General features: G+C 36.7%; 1 protein-coding gene across 1 annotated transcript; it reads right to left on the bottom strand.

The window, feature by feature from the left end:
* Window positions 1–479: 479 nt before the first annotated feature.
* On the bottom strand, window positions 480–5,572 carry LOC131648803 (endo-1,4-beta-xylanase 5-like). Its single transcript, XM_058918525.1, has 5 exons — window positions 5,492–5,572; window positions 2,242–2,461; window positions 1,996–2,159; window positions 1,804–1,902; window positions 480–1,686 (listed from the first exon to the last, which is right to left on the bottom strand). Exons 1-5 carry the CDS (start codon window positions 5,570–5,572, stop codon window positions 580–582), a joined length of 1,671 nt encoding a protein of 556 aa, XP_058774508.1. The 3' UTR covers window positions 480–579.
* Between the last annotated feature and the right edge of the window lie 14,388 nt (window positions 5,573–19,960).

Genomic DNA, 19,960 nt, shown 5'->3' with positions numbered 1-19,960 from the left:
CTTGGGAAGTGTGTTTAGGTAGAAAGTCTCGAAACATTAATGTGATAGATGTATGAGTTCTCTCATTTATAAAGTGCTTAATCTTCTATTTTCTAATCAATGTGATACTTCTTCCTCACACTTGATTCTCAATATTAAATTTTAATGTATTTTAATATTCTATTTTTAATTTTATTCATAAACTATCGAAATAAAATAATTGGAGAACTTTCAAACTCTTGAGATAATTTTTTACCTATTTTGATTTTATACCAAGGGATGTTTGGTCACTTTTTTGCTTAAAAAAATATAATGGAGCAGTTAATCTTGTGAGTTAGACATAATATATTGAAGTATATAATCAAGATTTTATTTGTGTTATTGTGAATGTTAAGCACAAGCCATTCACTCAAAACCAAGAAAATAAACTAGCATAGTTAAGCTGAAGCTCAAAACCTTTATTTTTCTATTTTATTCAAACCAAAAACATCACCATACATTAGATTCTTTGGATAGAAAAAACAACCTGCAAGTCTGCCACAGTTTTCAATATTTATTACATGCAACAAGTTTACAGTGCATAAGCAAATATAATAATCACTAAATAGAAAGCTGTATAAACTGTCTTGTTTTCTCAGACTCATCTATGGAAAGCACTTGTATCTGATGACTAAGAGTATAATCATTCTTCAAAGGATGATTAATTTCCAATTCATACTCACCATGAAAAAGGGAGGTCTCAATGAATCCATTTTGATCAGTTGTCAATGACACTTTTTCTCTCCCCCACTCACGTATCAGCTTCTCCACAACATCACCTGCTGGCAAGTTCTTGAAATTTTCATCTGTCAAACAAATCCTGTAACAACCTTGTGGTGTCCATGCTGTCCACATTACAATGCCCTTAATCTCTGGATGAGAGTGTGCCTCTCTAAGAGCCTCCTCGAATTCAGTGATCCATATTGGCAAACTAGTGACAGCAAGTGTATCAAGGGAAGCTCTCATGTAAGGCAAGTTAGGCGGACCATCAGGGAAATGTCCCTCAAGTCCAATTCCAAGTGAGATTTTCTTGTTCCAACTTTCGATCTCTTTTAGCTTCTTGATATAAGTCAATGGACTTGATAAACCATCGCGACTATCCTCGATAGTATTGTATTCGTTCATGAACAAAGTGGTTTGTGGATCAATCTTATGAACTTCGTTAAACATCTTGGCTAAAAAATTGTTTCCGAGTTTTGTTTCAAAGAATAAATGGTGCAGGTTTTCATTAACAACATCCCAACTAATAACTTGGCTCTTGTATCTTGGCACAATGGATTTCACCCTCTTTTCAATTGCTTCGTTAAGTTGTTTTGATGAGAGTGATGGAACCCAAGAAGGGTTGTAAGCAGAATCATCCCAAAATATATTGTGGCCACGAACATCAATACTGTGGTTTCGTGCAAATTCTAGCATTTCATCGGCTTCGTAGTAGTTATCCTTGCCTTGTTCATATTCATTTGTGTACCACTTCATTTCGTTTTCAAATGTGGTTACGGTAAACCTTGACGCAAACCAATGTTGATAGGCAGTGTTATTCAGTATATATTTGTTCATCGCGCTTCCAAATGGAAAACTCGGCCTTTTCATTGTAACTGATATACTAGCATTTTGTAAAGGGTGTCTTTGTTCATCAACTGCTTGGACTATTACTTTCGTCTTGCGAGCCTGCCAACACATTAACATAAACTTTCCAAATCAATATACATTAACACAACATTCCATTGTTAGATTTATAGAAAATTTGAAAACTACTTATATATTGCTTATTAACTTCATGATTACCTTTTCAATACTTCGACGTTGATGAGACATCCATTGCTTTTTTGTGAATGGTTGCAAGAAAATGTTGTCGACCCAAATTTCCACAGAAGTGTTATTGCTCTACAAAATTCAGCATTAATAATTGAAAAATTCCTAGTTTACAATTTGATCAAATTAAAAGCACTTAAAAATGAAGCATATAGAAAGTAGTACCTCGAAATAGAAGTGAGCTTCTTCTGTTGTATCTGCTATGAGACCACCCTTAAGCATAGACCAACAATTAGAATGAGCATAAATGGCACCAGCAAGTTTATATGCTTTACTTGTTTTAACCTTTGCTGTTACCGCAACATTTTCGTCAGTAGTTCGAATCCAAGCTGCATCATCATATACTTCAAATATTGATTATAAAACAGAACAAATTTAAAGAAAAAATTTTATTTTAAAAAACTAAATTACCTGATAAAGCATAATGCAATCCCTTTCTTAGGTAAACCTTATGGGAAACACTATCATGTGGTTGATTTCTGCTATGTGCTACCACAAATTTGTTGCCTAATGATTCTCGATGTTCTAGTATAGCGTCCCCAAATGCTGTCCAACCTTGTAGTCCATCATTTAGTTCTAGATTTTGAATGACTCCTCCATTATACAGAGGCTTTTGTGGGTATGCCAAGCACTAAGGTTGAACACAAGTAGAAGTAGAAGCAGTATCGACGATCAGAGTTAATTCTTATGCAAAATATGTATATGCTGTGTGAGAGATGTCTCAAAAATATAAATGTTAGAGAGAGGTAGCTTACTTCAATGATGGCACTATAATCATAAGATACTGCTTCAGCTTCAAAATCTATGGTAGCATGCAAATAAAATTATGAGATGCTTTCATTCATAAAGTCATAAGTAACATTCTTGGAAAATTCAAAAAATAGCAAGAAACGTCAAATAAAATATGGAAATTTAAATCGAACAGGAAATTGAATATTTTTGTTTTTTTCTCAAATTTTTCCATAAAGTCTTGAGTACATGGTTTTTCATTCAGCCCTCTCTCCTATTTTCAATCCAATGGTGGATTATTCCAATAACAACAAATTAATAGTACAAATGAGAGAGAAAATAATAGATCCAATAGTTAATAATAGAGCATGATGAAAACATGAGAGAAAGAGTATGAGAGGATCCAAATCCGGTTTTTCATATCAAACTAACAATCACTTATTTTGCTAAGGTAGGTAGTAAGTAGCCTAAACCCACTAAAATGAGGGATTTAGGTATCTAACTTTTAAGATTAATTAGTCTTCAAATTTAAGCTCACAATTGTTCATACTATATAGCATATGTTGCATTTTGTATAGGAATTGTTTGGTGGCGAGAAGAAATTGAGAAGAGAGGAAACAGAGAAATATGGGAGAAATGATATAAATTTAAGGCTTAAATGCAATTTTGCTCCATGTAATTTAGTGAGTTTTAAATTTTCGTCCCTATAAGATTTTTTGTTTTGTTTGAGTCTCTATATTTCACTTTCGCGTTCGTTTTAGTCTTTAAAATCAAAATCTGCAAGAAAATTCGCTGGAAAACTTTAGATTTTCCTTTAGATTTTGACCTTAGGGACTTAGCCTCAAACAAAAAGTAAGATATAGGGACTCAAGCCAAAAAATAAAATTTACAGAGACGAAAATCAAAAACTCGCTAAATTACAGGACTCAAAATGCATTTAATTCTAAATTTAATACATTGTGTTTTTTTAAATCAATACATAATTTTTTTACTGCAGTTTTGACCTCTTAAATTTATTAATTTTTTGATTTTGGTCTCCTAAATTTCAATTGTTTGATCTTGGTCCTTCAAGTTTTATAATTGCTTGATTTTAGTCGTCCAAGTTTCAATTGTTTGATTTTGACCTTTCATGTTTGTCTCATTTTATATTTGATAGTCTCCAAATGACATGTAAAGTAAACTTATATTTCTTTATTTTTTTAATTTTTTTTTTAATTTTCTTCTCTACAATTTTTTTCTTTTTTTTAATAGTTAAGCTTTAAATGTAATATATTGAAAATCTTAAATATTTCATTCAATAATTGTTTTGACAACAAAAAAGATATACTACTAGTAAATTAAAGTAACAAATTCTTTGGCTAATAACTCCCTCATATTTAAGCATAAAGTCTCAAAGTCTAACAATCATATTGGTCATATAGAATTTCAATCTTTTTAGAAGGCATATTGTAGGCTTGTCCTTATATTCTAAAATAACTCTGTTAAAAGGTTTACGCATGTTATTGACCAAAAAGTCTGTTATTTTAATAATCTATTTTAATTAGCCAGTGGTCAATCTTTTTTTATTGTCAAAATAAGTTTCCATTAAGAATATGTTGAATGAAATAATTAATATTTTCAAGATATTTCGTTCAAAACTTAACTATTGAAAAGAGAAGAAAAATAGAATTGCAAAGAAGAAAATTATAATAATAGGGGACAAATTTGAGGAGTCAAAATTAAGCAATTGGCAAACTTGAAAGACCAAAATCAGGAAATTGAAACTTGAAGGGCTAAAATCAAGCAATTGAAAAACTTAAGCACCAAAATCAAACATTTAAAACTTGGGAGAGGGGTCAAAATCAAACAATTAGAAAACTTAGGGTGCCTAAACTGCATTTAAGCCTTTTTTTAAATAAAGGTCAAGTCAGTATATTAAAAAGAAGAAAGCAAAAGAAGGGGGGACTAAATCCAAAACCCTTTAAAACACAATATAAACTCAGGCATACTAAATTTGTTACACAAGAAAGCATCGGTAAGGTTATTTAGAAGATGATCATACCAAGTAAGGATCCTAAATAACAACCCAATACTAGCAAGTTTGTCCGCATACACTAGCAAGTTGTCAGATCTAGGAGGTTTCTAGGTAGATGTTGTACTGGATAGGGATTAAGTGAGAAGTTATAAACCGGAGGTTGTTTATCTTTGAATTGATACTACTAATAATGGATTTCTTTCCTGACTTGGTATCTCCCAAAGTAGGTGTTGTTGTACACTGAATTGGGTTAACAATTATATCTGTTTAGTTACTTTTCAGCATTGTTTTAAATCATGTTTACCTTGCAATTATATGTTGTTCAAAGATCAATGTTTCTACATCTCTTTAGACATATGAGATTTGAATACCAGAATTTAAATTGGTATTTAAGCAGGCATCCTGTTCTCTATCAAGGTGAGATTTAAGGAAGATACTTTCTAGTTTGATGGATAAGGAAGAAGGACTTAATGATCAAATCCATGAAAATCAAGGAATACATGAGAGTGCGTGATAGAGGAAAGTTTGTGGAATTTTGTTGCTGCATGTAAAAAGGAATCGTCTCTGTATTATAGTATAGAGTGTCTGCAGGGATACTTGTCTCAGACAAGATGTTAGGAAATGTCTGTGAAAAGTTAGGAGAATTTATTTTTCTCTACACCATGCTTGTGTATTTCTATGTGTAGTATATGTGTGAACCATTATGGTCATTACCCTGAATGAGAAGTGTTTTTATGAGTAATGGTCCTGTTTGAAGTTGTCAGGAATGCTGTCTTGATGAAATGCTAAGGTGTGCCTGAAGGTTGTTGAGAAGTATGCCTTTTATATATGTTCCACTGCATGTGTATCTGATGGAGATCGTATGATAGTTCAATATGTCTCTGGTGCTGAGATCTTTGAAGTCTGTTATCAGAATACCAACAAAGAGGAAGAAGCTCCTGTTTCCTTAGCAAGGTTAATACTTGCTAGATTGACATATGTTGTAGAGAAGTCATACATAATGTCGTAACATTCATCTGACTGGTTAAAGATGTGTTTGTAGGTTCCACTAACTAACATGATGTCCAAGTGTTCTCTTGTGTTTATGTGCGAAGGGCATTATGATCTGATCTCCTCTGAATGTTTACCCCATAATGTTTTGATACTTGGAAGATAGCTTCAAGCATCTTGTCACAGTTGACAAAGAATCTTGAGGTTCCTCTCAAGTCAACCCATAAAGGAATTCTTATATGTGGCTTATAAAAAGTAGCTCTAAAGAAAGGTAAGAGTCAATTTTAAAGTTTTTTTGGACACTAATAGAGGATTCCTAGAATGTTCTTGAAAAGAATGTCAAATCTTGGTGTTGAATGGGCTGAATGTCATGATCAAGGAATCTTTCTAGCTCTTGGCCCTAGTAGGAAAGTGATCCTGATCTTATTATTACTAGAGTGGCTGGAAGATGAGTGTATTGTAGAACTTGAGGGTGATCAAGAACTAACATGTTTTTCTGTGAGAAATAATGGCTTCAGAACCAAGCTCAATAATGTGCTCTTTGGAATGGGAGCTGGTGCTCCGCAAGATGCTGGAACATCTCATCGGCAATGAATGAATTATCCTGCTCAACAAGGGGATGGCATAACATATGCTCTGGATGCTAAAAAAATGTGTGATTGATCACGCGTGCTTGGAACCTTCTTCTAAATTTGAAGAACCATCTGGATGGTGTTTCTAAGAAGTTTCTATTCAATTAACGTGTCTTGGATAAGTGGACTGATCAAAAGATGATCAACTTTTGATTACTTATTGGGTTAGTTTATTTTTGATTCAACTAATTATGAGTGAAGATTCTGGACTCTAACTTCTAGTGTGTTGTTATGTCAACCAGACTCTTTATATATGGAGGTCAAGCTAAAATGTCGAGAACATCCTTTTCTGACACCTAGAAGTTTCTTCTGATCAAAAGGATCCAGATTTGTAAGAACTTGTTTTTTTGGTATCCTTCTCAAAAGCAATAGGGCCAGATTGAGTTAAATAAAGGGGAGTCTAAGGAGTAACTGATCTAGATGGCCGACTAGAGGTTGTGTACTCAACCTTTAGCTCATTGTCAAGTATGTGTCAACATGGAATTCTTGTTATGGAAAAGACAATTAAGGTAGGATGAGTTATGAAGGTCTAAAGGATAGTTCACCAAGACTACTTCAGGGAATGTCGATCTTTAACCTGACCTTGGAAGGTGATTAGTTTTTTTTGTATGATTTATATATGGTTCTTGCAAAGGGTTGTGTATTGAGTATTATGGATGTTGTTTCTAGAACCTTACTAAATGGTCAAAACCTAGGGTCAAGAATGATTTCTGAAGGGATGTTGGAACATCATATTTGTGATCCTTCTCCAAAGAAGGAGAGTGTGTCTGAAGCTCACAATGTGAGGATTGATGTTAAGAGGGTCTGACCATGATGCTCTACTCTTTATGTGTCCTTAATTATTGAGGGATACTAGGTAGGAAGAAACATGAGGAAAGGTTTCTTTCCTAAGGTGTGCATGTGGATGATGTCAGATCATTTAAGCTTCACATCCTTCTATCTAAGAAGGGTGATGTGGTTTTTTATGATGGTTTGGTGCAGGATTATTGTCTGAACACTATGCCTCAGAAAGTGCATAAAAATTTGTTTCTCTCTATGGTATTTTGGTGTGTGTAATCTAAGAAAGCTAGAGAGGTTGTGCTTCATTAAGGTCTTCTTGGTTAGCTTGAAATAAAGTCTTCCAAGCATAATAAACTCTATGGATATGGTGTAAATGTCCTGACCATATCCCTAGTGGTATGTACGAAGAACTCACTTGTACCAACAACGATTAGTAGGTGCAAGGGGAGAGTATCATATAATGTGAACTATATTTATAAAAAGGTAAGTTCACCCGTGCAAGAATATTTTAGAAAGATTGTGTCAATCTGGTTCTTCCGAAGCAAGCAAACTGAGCTTTTGTGCGTCAAACCAAATGTGTATGATATCTTGAGCTTTCAAAAAGTCATGACAGTGTTTGTGGATCAACTATATCATGGTTAAAGTGCTTGGATGTGTACTGAAGTAGTTAGAGTATCTAGATCAGGATTCATTTTACAAAGTGTGAATGTAAAATTGTGGTCTTTTTCTATGAGAATGTAAAGTTCTTCATATGATTCCATGTGGTGCTCCAATGTTCATCATTAGCAGGGGAAATGTCTATAACAAGGGAAGTTAAGGCATGTGTAGCAACCTGCCCTAAAAATTAAGATTTAGAGTCGCCACCTATTCTACCAGGGCGAATAGGAAACCCTACGCAGTTAAGAGATTCGGGGTAAGTTATTATATTCAGGTCAAGGGAAGGTGTTAGGCACCCTTAACCCTTTCCTAAGGTTTTGTGCTTAAGGTAAAGGTTTATGACTAAAAGTGTTATGTTTAATAACTAAGGAAATGAATAGGGCGAAAAGTGAGATTTGAATGAATTGAGCTTTTGGGGAAGGGGACTCGCCTTGTTGCCAAGTGCCTACGTACCTCCTTATGGAGGATCAGAGTCTACGTAGTTCGGGACAGGATTGTACGCCTTAGATTTAATATGATGTTGTTTGAAGGTATTTTGAATTACCTTATCGTAGTTTTGAAATTTGTGGTTTGCAAGGTATTTTGAATTACCTTATCGCAGTAATGAAAATCCGTAGTTTGAAGATGAAAGATTTTTTTAAGATTTGGTGTACAACCCTGATTTTAATTTGTTCCATTAATCGCAATGATCAATAGGTTTGATCACCATAATTAACAGATTATTAAAGGATTGCTAACAATTCTAATCGATAGATTCGATTATATAATTTAGCAAATTCATGTATTTTAAGAATTAAATTATTAATTTTATCGTTACTCCTCATAGTCAATATATTTGATTAAAAATAATAACGAATTCGATAAAACATGCTAATCATCGTAACCAATAAGATGGTTAAAACCTTTTAGCAAAATAAACCCTATTTGAATTTAAATTATTTAATTAATTAAATAATTGATTATTAACCATCGTGACCGTTTAATTTGGTCGAAACGAATAATAAATAAAATCCTAATATTTTGGCCAAATGGCCAGTGGGATTGGGCAAGCCCTAATACCTTGATAACCTTTCTAGGGTTTTTTTGTGATTTTTAACGGCTTAAAACTAATTAAATAAATTAAACGAAATAATCGAATAATCAGGAAATAATCCTAAACCTTAGTTATTAGCCTAATCCTAATTTTATTATCCTAAACCTAATTAAATAAATTAATTAAATTAAACATAGTTAATTAACATTTAATCTAAAGATTAAATAATAAAGTAAATAGAAAAAACCTGGCTTTGATCATGTGTTGCTGCTTATTGATAGTGTATGATAGGACTGCACCTTCGAAGGCGTTGGATCATGCTTTGGTGAGATCTGAGGGCTGAGATATGAAGGTGCACCATAAACTCCCTTTGTCAACGTGTACTTGATCTGGGATAAACCTAACACACAAAGGGTTAAAATATAAAGCGTGGAGGATAGGGATCGAACCCAGGCCCACACGCTGAACACCAAAACGTCTTTACCAGCTGCGCTGCGTGGATGAATTGATATTGGATCGCGACCGTATGATTATAATAGATCCACTATTTGTTTATGATTTCAAAAGAAAGTTGCTGATGGGCCCACCTCCGGATGTCCAACCAACCAAAACAAAGATGAGTGCTTGGACTTTTTTGACTGACCAATCAGTGACACTGACACGCCACGCGGCCATTGATCGTCGCCTGTAGTAGTCCAACCACCGCCCATGGAGTTCGCCTCATTCTTCTCCGGCGATACATCTTCCTTCACCTGCGAAACAGCGACAAAAATGAAAAAAGAAATACCCAGACCCACCAAACTTGATGTTGCGATTTCAATGAAGCAGTTAGTTTGGATTGAGGAAGCTTGTAACCATGAGAACGACGGCGAGGGACCTCAGCGCCCTAACAATGACTGTTAGCTATGTTAGTTGAAGGAAGTTAGTAACTTTGGAAAAGAAGACTAAAACCCTTGTTTGTTATCGGTGGAGTTTTGAAGAAGATCACTGCCGAGGGACTAACGTGATGAATAAACCCAATTGAGGAACCCTTTGTAAAACCCTATTGTAAAACCCTTTGTAGATCCTTTGTAAAATAGTTCACTTGCCACGCCAGTTTACCTACACCAAAGTTCCTAGAAAGGACGAGAGATATATGGACACCACTATGTGGTTTAAGTGCATTAGTGACTCCGTATAACAATCTGTGATCACGGAAAATAAATCCCTTTTTGCTGCTGAAGATGATGTTAATTAGCGAGAAGATTTGAAGGAGATCACTGCCGAGGGACTAACGTGATGAATCAACCTAGCTAGCAATAGTGCGGGCTCGCAGTTTGTTGTGTAGAAGATAATCAACTTGCTATAGTGCTTGCAAGCTTTCGCAGTTTGTAAATAACCCACTTATTATAATTCTAGTAAGTCTTCGCAGTTGGTATAACCCACTTACTATAGTTCTAGTAAGTCTTCGAAGTTTGTAAATAACCCACTTATTATAATTCTAGTAAGTCTTCGCAGTTGGTATAACCCACTTACTATAGTTCTAGTAAGTCTTCGCAGTTGGTGTAACCCAGTTACTATAGTTCTAGTAAGTCTTCGCAGTTGGTATAACCCACTTACTATAGTTCTAGTAAGTCTTCGCAGTTGGTGTAACCCACTTACTATAGTTCTAGTAAGTCTTCGCAGTTGGTATAACCCACTTACTATAGTTCTAGTAAGTCTTCGCAGTTGGTGTAACCCACTTACTATAGTTCTAGTAAGTCTTCGCAGTTGGTGTAACCCACTTACTATAGTTCTAGTAAGTCTTCGCAGTTGGTGTAACCCACTTACTATAGTGTGTAACCCACTTACTATAGTTCTAGTAAGTCTTCGCAGTTGGTGTAACCCACTTACTATAGTTCTAGTAAGTCTTCGCAGTTGGTGTAACCCACTTACTATAGTTCTAGTAAGTCTTCGCAGTTGGTGTAACCCATTTACTATAGTTCTAGTAAGTCTTCGCAGTTGGTATAACCCATTTACTATAGTTCTAGTAAGTCTTCGCAGTTGGTATAACCCACTTACTATAGTTCTAGTAAGTCTTCACAGTTGGCGTAACTCACTTACTATAGTTCTAGTAAGTTTTCGTAGTTTGTGTAACCCAAGAGGATCACTTGCTATAGTTCTAGCAAGTTCACCTGCACCAATAGGAATCACCTGCCATGGTCCTGACAAGTTTACCTGCACCAATAGGAATCACTTGCCCTGGTTCTGGCAAGCTTACCTGCACCAATAGGAATCATTTTCTATAGTTCTAGCAAACTTACCTGCACCAATAGGAGTCACTTGCCCTGGTTCGGAGAAGTTTACCTGCACCAATAGGAGTCACTTGCCCTGGTTCGGACGAGTTTACCTGCACCAATAGGAATCACTTGCCCTGGTTTGGACAAGCTTACCTGCACCAATAGGAGTCACTTGCCCTGGTTCGGACAAGTTTACCTGCACCAATAGGGATCACTTGCTATGGTTCTAGCAAACTTACCTGTATAGAAAGGATTACTTGTTATGGTTCTGACAAGCTTACTTACACCCAAGGGATTACCTGCCATGGTTCTGACAAGCGTACCTATATAAAAGATTTACTCGCTATAGTTCTAGCAAGATCACCTGTGTAAAGGATTTACTTGCTATAGTGCTAGCAAGATCACCTGTATAGAAGATTATTTTGTAAATGCATATGAACTATATGTATGCATGTGATCCTATTGTTTGTACAATGCGATGTATGAACCATCTGTATGTGTAATGCGTAGCGTGTATATGCCTATGATCCTGACGTTTGTACCATGCTTATGTTGATGTATGTATGCTAACGCTAATGCGCATGTATGTATGCTGATGCAATCCCCAGATTTTATTTCCTTAAACCCATTGAACTTTGTTTAAAACATATTTGCACCTATACCACGGCCATGCTTATGTCGGCTTGGTAATGTGGATAATGCTTATGCTTATGCATATGCATAGTTTGTTTATGAGTGAAACGAACAGCAAAGTCGCTATCATCGGTAAGGTTACCGGGATACATCAATCAGGTGATTGGGGTGAATATCTCCGTAAGGTTGCTATCATCGTAAGGTTACCGGGATACGTCAATCAGGTGATTGGAAATAAACTAACAGTAAGGTTACTGTCATCGGTAAGGTTACCGGGATACGGGCGGACAGTATGGTTTAGCACTAGAGTGATGACTTGGATGTTTTGATGTATGGGATGTTTGTTAGAATAAATCATAGTTCAGATTGTATTTGAATGATCGTTGATAATGTCTTTGTGATTGCAAAATATCCTTTGTAAAATGATTGTGATATGTAGTATGCGAATGCCCCAGATGATAGGTCGTTGATAACCAAAGCGTATATAGCTTGCTAATGTTGTAAGGTTGTTGGATGCTAGCGCGACTTCCCATTCCCTGATTTTGCATTTTGAAGATCGTAGTTAGGAGGAAGATTTTTTTGAGGTTGTAAAGTGTGAGGATGCCTTTTCCTTTTGCTGTGTGCCTTGCCCAGGTTTGACCTTTTGAATTACTCCACGCCTTTGAATTTTCGAATTTCTCCACGTCTTTAACCTTTTGCAATTCGCACCTTTAACCTCCTGAAATTCTCCACACCTTCAGCCTTTTGGAATTCTCCACACCTTTGCCTTTTCGAGGTTCTCCACACCCTTAACCTTTTGAGGTTCTCCACACTTTTAACCTTTAGAGGTTCTTCGCACCTTTAACCTTTTGAGGTTTTTCACACCTTTAATCCTTTTGAGGTTCTCCACGCCTTTAGCCTTTCGAGGTTCTCCACACCTTTAACCTTTTGAATTTCTCCGTCTTTACCCTTTTGAAATTCTCCACGCCTTTACCCTTTTGAATTGTTCGCTCTATGGATTTGATATCCACTGCCCCAATATTTTCATGGAAAAGGATGCCTCTGATCTCCAAGCCATGAAGGAAGTGCCCGAGAAATAACCTTGTCATATGCTTCGACGTTTAGATTGAAGGGCATGCCCTTGATCTCCAGGATATGGAGGGCTATCCATAGTGTTCTATCCATTTGGTTTGAATTCTTCCCATGTTTGACATGCCCCTGTTTATTATTGCTTCGAGATGTGACCCAAGTCGATTGAACCTTAGGATGAATGCCCCTGGTTGATAGGATCCTTGATTGTATGCCTATGTAATCCTTGAAATTTTGTCCCTGTTTAGGAGAACCCTCTAGATGTGGTTTCCCCATTCAAGAGTCTTTATTAGAAACGATCGCCTTTGTTTAAACCAAACTCGAGATCTCCTTGATGCTAAGTGTATATTCTTAGATGATGTTGTACCCTTTGAGAAGTAACTCCAATGCAATGCGTATGCAAGTTTTGAAATCGAACTCCGTTATGAATTAGGACTGGATGATTTAGAAATGAATGTTTGAAGAAGTGCAGTGGTTAGGAACAGTTTTAACAACCCTAAGAGTCAGTATAACAAAATCCTGCTTAGTATGCTTTCGTAGTTAACCTTGCCTCAATTAGGACTTTTGAATGTTGTAACTTGGCCTGGTTCATGGTTTAAGAAACAATGGATATAAGGCTCAAAATTTATTTAACCCACCCCTTTCTCCTTGATGTTCTCCAAACCCTAAAAATTCGCCTAATCCAATGAATGTGCTTTGTATGTAAGAGAATCGTTTCAGTTCTGATGTTGAGCAGAAGCCTTAGTAAAGATCCAAGCGCCAATGAAAATGTGTTGTAGAGATCCAAGCATTGACGGGAAGCTTCGATGATTTAGCAGTCACAAGATTATCCTTTGTATTTCGCCTTTGTTTTTTTTCCCCTTATTTTTGCATGAGCCAATTCCTTTGAATTTGATCCATTGGGATGCCCTAATTTTTGCCTAAGTCATTTTGTTTTCTTTCATGGAATTTTCCATTTTGACTTAGCGGGCGCTTTCCTCCTTTTTTTTGAATGCTCCTTTTGACATATTGATCCTTGGATATTGAATGTTGTGACTGCCATGTTGACCTTGATTTGTAAGCTTCAACTTTGATACGCCCTCGATGATGTATTGAGGAAGAAGTTGTGAGTATTGTTTTTATTGCTTCATCATTTCTTATGAATGAATGCGAGGAAGAAGATGCGCTTAAACCTTTGCTTGATCCTTATGCTTGAACCTTTGCTTTACCCTTTGCATGAACCCTTGCTTCGATTGGCTAATTCTCTTGACAACCAAAATACACCATTGAATTAATCTAAATCTACCCTGCCCCTGGTTGAAATCAAGGTTTATTTGAAAAAGTAGAAACAAACTCCAACTCCTGGCTCGAGGGGGTGACGAGGGATTAACATCCTTATATCTCCACTGTTTAGGAATTGAAACAATGCATGTACATCATCGGCTCGGTCTTACCTTGAAAGCATATGTTTAGCGAGATTTAGTTATTTGTATTCGTCATTCTCCTTTATGTTTGTTAATAATCCTAAATTTGAATTTGAAAATAGAAGTGTGCGAATGGAAAGTCGTAGTAGTGAGCGAATGAATTGACTCCAAAACCTGCATGGTTATCCCATTAGAATTGTTAATCCGAAGGTACAACTTTTATCCTGAGTAACACTTAGCGATCGTATGGGTTAAAATTTTGAGCATGACAAAACCTATTGATCCTAGGGACAATCTCCTTTGTAAATCCGTTGACCTTGTTTTACTCCTTAGTTCCTAGACTTGTAGAAGTAAAGGGTAACCTCGAATTCTCCTTGGGCACGTCAAACCTGTCGGGAATAAATTGTTAGCGGTGGGTTTTTGTTGTTTCGGAACTTCATGAGTTTCCTTTGACTGAACCTCTTTTGATTTTATTCTAAGAGTAGCATCACACCGTTCGCAACCTTGTAGATTGATAGAGAAAACCTATGACCCTTTTGCCCCTTGGTGGGCAGTTAACATATGTCGCCTTCCCTCCATCGTAAATATGCATCTTCGTTCAGGGTATTGCCCCAGTTGGACTGACCCTTTCCCCCCAAGTTATCGCAGAGCGTCTTTGTAAGCCTTGCTATGTTCTAAGATGAACCCCTTTATGACTAGATACCTCTTGAGTGTATCTATGGGGGAACTTCTTTGTTGAACTAATCCTTGCTCGATGATAACCTTTGTTGTGTCTATAATCCTGTTACGAAGAGGCCTGAACATGTGGCTGGCATGGTGAAAGGCATCCCTTTTTTTTTTGTAAGACCATGTTCATCCTCAATAATTTATCCTCCTTTCTCCATAGTTTATGATCCTTTTGGTTTTCTCTGTGAGTCTCGGGAAATCGACTAGCACAGTAAGTAGGGATCTGGGCAAAGATAGAAATGCATATGTAAATGTATGAATGCATGAAAATGCAGATGCATGCGTATACAAGAGACTCCTTTTTTTGTGTACGCCATGACTCCTTATATGAAATGCAGATGTGCGACACATATAATCCTAAGGATAGCCCATGCGGATTTAGAGGTGACATGGACCCTAGCGAAATCCTCGCAAGCTATAAGTTATGACGCGCCAGTAGAAATCCCTTAGATTAGGGAGTATGCAGAAGGTAGCGGCTTCGAGACAGTCACCAAATCTCATGGCCATCGAGAGGCCGTTCGACGTGTACCAATGAAGTTGTCCCTCGTGGGAAGGTTCTCTATGTGGAACACAACCTATCTAAGGACGATATTGGATGAAGTGAAATCCCTACGGGCTAGAGATGCAAGATGTATAAATGGAAATCCAAACCCTACCAGTTAGGGGGTGCGCGGGAGCAAGCGTGGAGTGACCGTTCAAGACAGTCACTAGATCTCATGGCCATCGAGAGGCCAATTGACGTATGCTAACGAAGATGTCCTTCGTGTGAGGAATGCGATCTTAGAAGTAGAATCTCTAGTGGTTAAGGAGTGCGTAGATGTAGGCCCAGGGTGACTGTTCAAGACATCCACTAGGTCTCATGGCCATCGAGAGACCAATTGACGTGCATAAATGGAGATGTCCTTTGTGGGAAGGACAGGGTCTTGGAAATAGAATCCCTACCGGCTAAGGAACGCGTAGAAAGACCTGCAGAATTAAAACGCAAATATTCGCAGCATGTAAATCGCAAACATATAATAAGCACCTAAGCACAAATGCCCTAAGTTCATAGGTTCGGCATGACGGCTTAGGGAGTCTACCCTTCCCATGGGTATGTTCTAGAAGGTCTCATGGGGTCATTCGTAGCCTCTGAGACTTTTTGTCTCTTTGGATTTTAGAACAACTCATTTGTCCATGAGGTTCGAGTTTTAGGGGTAGGTTCTTAGAGAGATCAGCCAAATACCAAGTCCTGCCCTCAACAAAGTCAAGCCTCGTTTTGGACATTTCCGGATATTCAACCCACTCTGAGTGGAATTATCAATAAGACTCGTAGGCGATGCAAGTCCCCCCTGGACTTAAGGATAATTCCCACGCTTATGTTTTAACAACAATTTATATATAACCCAAAAAATGCAATAAAATAACCAATATTCAAATAAACAAATATTTAATTAAATTGCTGTAAATAAATGAAACTGAAAATAAATAAATAAATAAATAAATAAATAAATATATTTAAATATTTAAATATAAAAAGAAAAGAAAAAACCTAAATCCTAATCCAAAACCCTAACCCTGGCAAATTAGCCAAACCCTAATAATTAACCAGAAACCTAAATAATTAATCAAAACCTAAACCCTGTCAAAACCTAGGAGCATAATATTCACCATTATAGTTATCCCCAACAGAGTCGCCAGCTGTAGCAATCTGCCCTAAAAATTAAGATTTAGAGTCGCCACCTATTCTACCAGGGCGAATAGGAAACCCTACGCAGTTAAGAGATTCGCGGTAAGTTATTATATTCAGGTCAAGGGAAGGTGTTAGGCACCCTTAACCCTTTCCTAAGGTTTTGTGTTTAAGGTAAAGGTTTATGACTAAAAGTGTTATGTTTAATAACTAAGGAAATGAATAGGGCGAAAAGTGAGATTTGAATGAATTGAGCTTTTGGGGAAGGGGACTCGCCTTGTTGCCAAGTGCCTACGTACCTCCTTATGGAGGATCAGAGTCTACGTAGTTCGGGATAGGATTGTACGCCTTAGATTTAACATGAAGTTTTTTGAAGGTATTTTGAATTACCTTATCGTAGTTTTGAAATTTGTGGTTTGCAAGGTATTTTGAATTACCTTATCGCAATGATGAAAATCCGTAGTTTGAAGATGAAAGAATGTTTTAAGATTTGGCGTACAACCTTGATTTTAATTTATTCCATTAATCGCAATGATCAATAGCTTTGATCACCATAATTAACAAATTAAATAATAAAGTAAATAGAAAAAACCTGGCTTTGATCATGTGTTACTGCTTATTGATAGTGTATGATAGGACTGCACCTTTGAAGGCGTCGGATCATGCTTTGGTGAGATCTGAGGGCTGAGATATGAAGGTGCACCATAAAATCCCTTTGTCAGCGTGTACTTGATCTGGGATAAACCTAACACACAAAGGGTTAAAATATAAAGCGTGGAGGGTAGGGATCGAACCCAGGCCCTCACGCTGAACACCAAAACGTATTTACCAGCTGCGCTGCATGGATGAATTGATATTGGATCGCGACCGTATGATAATAATAGATCCACTATTTGTTTATGATTTCAAACGAAAGTTGCTGATGGGCCCACCTCCGGATGTCCAACCAACCAAAATAAAGATGAGTGCTTGGACTTTTTTGACTGACCAATCAGTGACGCTGACATGCCACGCGGCCATTGACCGTCGCCTGTAGTAGTCCAACCACCGCCATGGAGTTCGCCTCCTTCTTCTCCGACGATACATCTTCCTTCACCTGCGAAACAGCGACCAAAACAAAAAAGAAATACCCAGACCCACCAAACTTGATGTTGCGATTTCAATGAAGCAGTTAGTTTGGATTGAGGAAGCCTGTAACCATGAGAACGACGGTGAGGGACCTCAGCGCCCTAACAATGGCGTTTTTCGAATCAAGGCACAAACTTCACATGTGATACGTTAGAATCTTTCCACTTAACACCCTTACCACGATTATGCACATCAAATGGATCAACAATGTATAAATTAATGGATTCGATGTTCTAAGGACCTTACTTCCGGTGAAGACAAGATGAGAGGTTCCGGATGGTTGCTGGCTTGAGTAATGGTCGGATCAGGTTCCTCCAATCCTCAGGAGCATGAGGCAATCCTCTAAATTGGCTGGAAGTGGTTGTTTGTGAGGGAAAACTCTTGCCCTAATTTTTGAGAAAACTTTGCAAGCATGAATAACGTTTCTTTTGCGACCAGTCCTTTCCCCTGCGTCTCAGTCCCTTTTTTTATTTATAGGGAACTAATTAGGTTAACAAAAACCATATCAAATATTCATGATTTGCATGGTTGTAACTTGATTTGGAGATGATATTGAAACTTTCTTTTTTTAGTCCTCAATCAAGCCTTAATACACACGATTCCCTTCTCTCAAAAATCAGACTTTTAGCTTCTAGAAAGATTCTCCATATTTCTTGTGATTTAAATTAATTATTTCATTTTTAATGATTTATTTATTATCTAAATGAATTAAAATTCAAATAAATATTAATAGAAATCATAAAAATAAAATTATGGATGTAAAGGCCTCTCTTAAGGTCATGGGCATATTTAGAATCCAAATGATAGGCCCATTAGTCAAGAAAACCAAAATTACCTAATTAAGGTTTTGTGTATTTCACTAAAATCGACCAACTTCTGAGCCTCGTATCTCCTTCAATTTTTTCCATATGACCATGCTCTAGGACTTTTTGGAAAGCTTAAAGAGTCCTCTAAATGACCCTTTTGGTTTCTTCTCAATTGAAGCTTCCATTCTCATGTTATGGGTTTTTGAAAAAGATGACCTTTTATTGACCTTTTTGGAGGACCTGTAATGTATTGGACCATATCTCTTGAATGAAGCATTTCTAGCCTTGGCATGTGAGAGACAAAATTGTAGAGGATACAATTTCCTTCAGAATAGGCTTTGGATGGGAAATTTTTTGACACACCATGTGAAAGTTATGACCAGTCAAAGTTTAGTTGACTTTTTTTAGTTAAAAAACCCTAATTTGAACCTTTGACTTTGTTCATTTCTGAGTTTTTATTGATGAATCATGATCAAACTTTGATCAAATGATGGATATAACCTCAAATACTTGATGTTGACCAAAAGTCTTGAAGTTTGACTGTATTTTGACTATAGTTGACTCTTAGGTCAGACTAGTCGACTGTGGATCATCTGAGCATTTGAATGAGCAATCCTTGGAATTAAAGCTTGCCTTTTCTCATGGAGATACCTTGAACCCTAATAAACCATGTGAAATCCATTGGAACCCTTGATACATCTTTTCTCCTTAGCAAACCCAAAACCCTAATTTGAAAACCTTTTGATTAGGAGAGAGTGACTTGATTTTAACCATTGAGCCTTGAATCCTTGAAGATGAAATGAGATGGGCAAATTTTGGGGTATGACAGCATGTATATGGATTGTTGTTGCAATAGTGCAGACCTTATGAAGCTTGCATACTATTCAAGCTTATGGAGATTATATACCTCTTATAAGGTGATGATGTCAGACGACATGTCGTGACATAGGACTGCCTAGGTGTAGCTTGTTTGTTCTCTTGACAAAAGCATGTATGGTTCTAGCAACGAGAAAATGGTTGGTTGAATCATGGATACACATGCTTCTTAGGAGTTATCTAAGAGACATTGTTTTGAATGGGAGAATTTATTTTTCTCTTCGGTTTTAGGCGTGACTCAGTGAAGGTCTTGTTATAGCATGGGAGATGTCACACATGATGTCTTAATATTTTGGTTTGCTTCACTAATTCTGGGTGAGAAGAATTTACTTGAGGACTAGGAGAAGGCATGGTGATTTTCCTTCAGATCACGTGATGACTCTATAAACCATCTTTTTCTAATAACTGAAGAAGTCTTGAGAATACATGAGAAGGTAGACAATGTTTGACAAGATGTCAGGATATTGTTCAGGAATTGGCTCGTTCAAGAGCAACAAGGGAATGTTATGGACAGTGCAATCCAGAGTCAATAAAGCCATCAAAATTGACTTGGACGATGCACATTTATTTATGGTGGTGTTATCTTCCTCAAATAACATTTTCTTTGACCAAGACCATTGTCACAATTAAGGATTGTTATTTCCTAAGTAACTACCTAACTATTTAAAGAGGTCATTCCTTATCTTTTCTAATTTTGTGTTACTTGTTTTCTAAATAGGCTTATGGCTTTT

This window comes from Vicia villosa, linkage group LG2, assembly GCF_029867415.1.
Source record: "Vicia villosa cultivar HV-30 ecotype Madison, WI linkage group LG2, Vvil1.0, whole genome shotgun sequence".
Taxonomy (NCBI): domain Eukaryota; kingdom Viridiplantae; phylum Streptophyta; class Magnoliopsida; order Fabales; family Fabaceae; genus Vicia; species Vicia villosa.
This window is presented reverse-complemented; position numbering and strand designations above follow the sequence as displayed.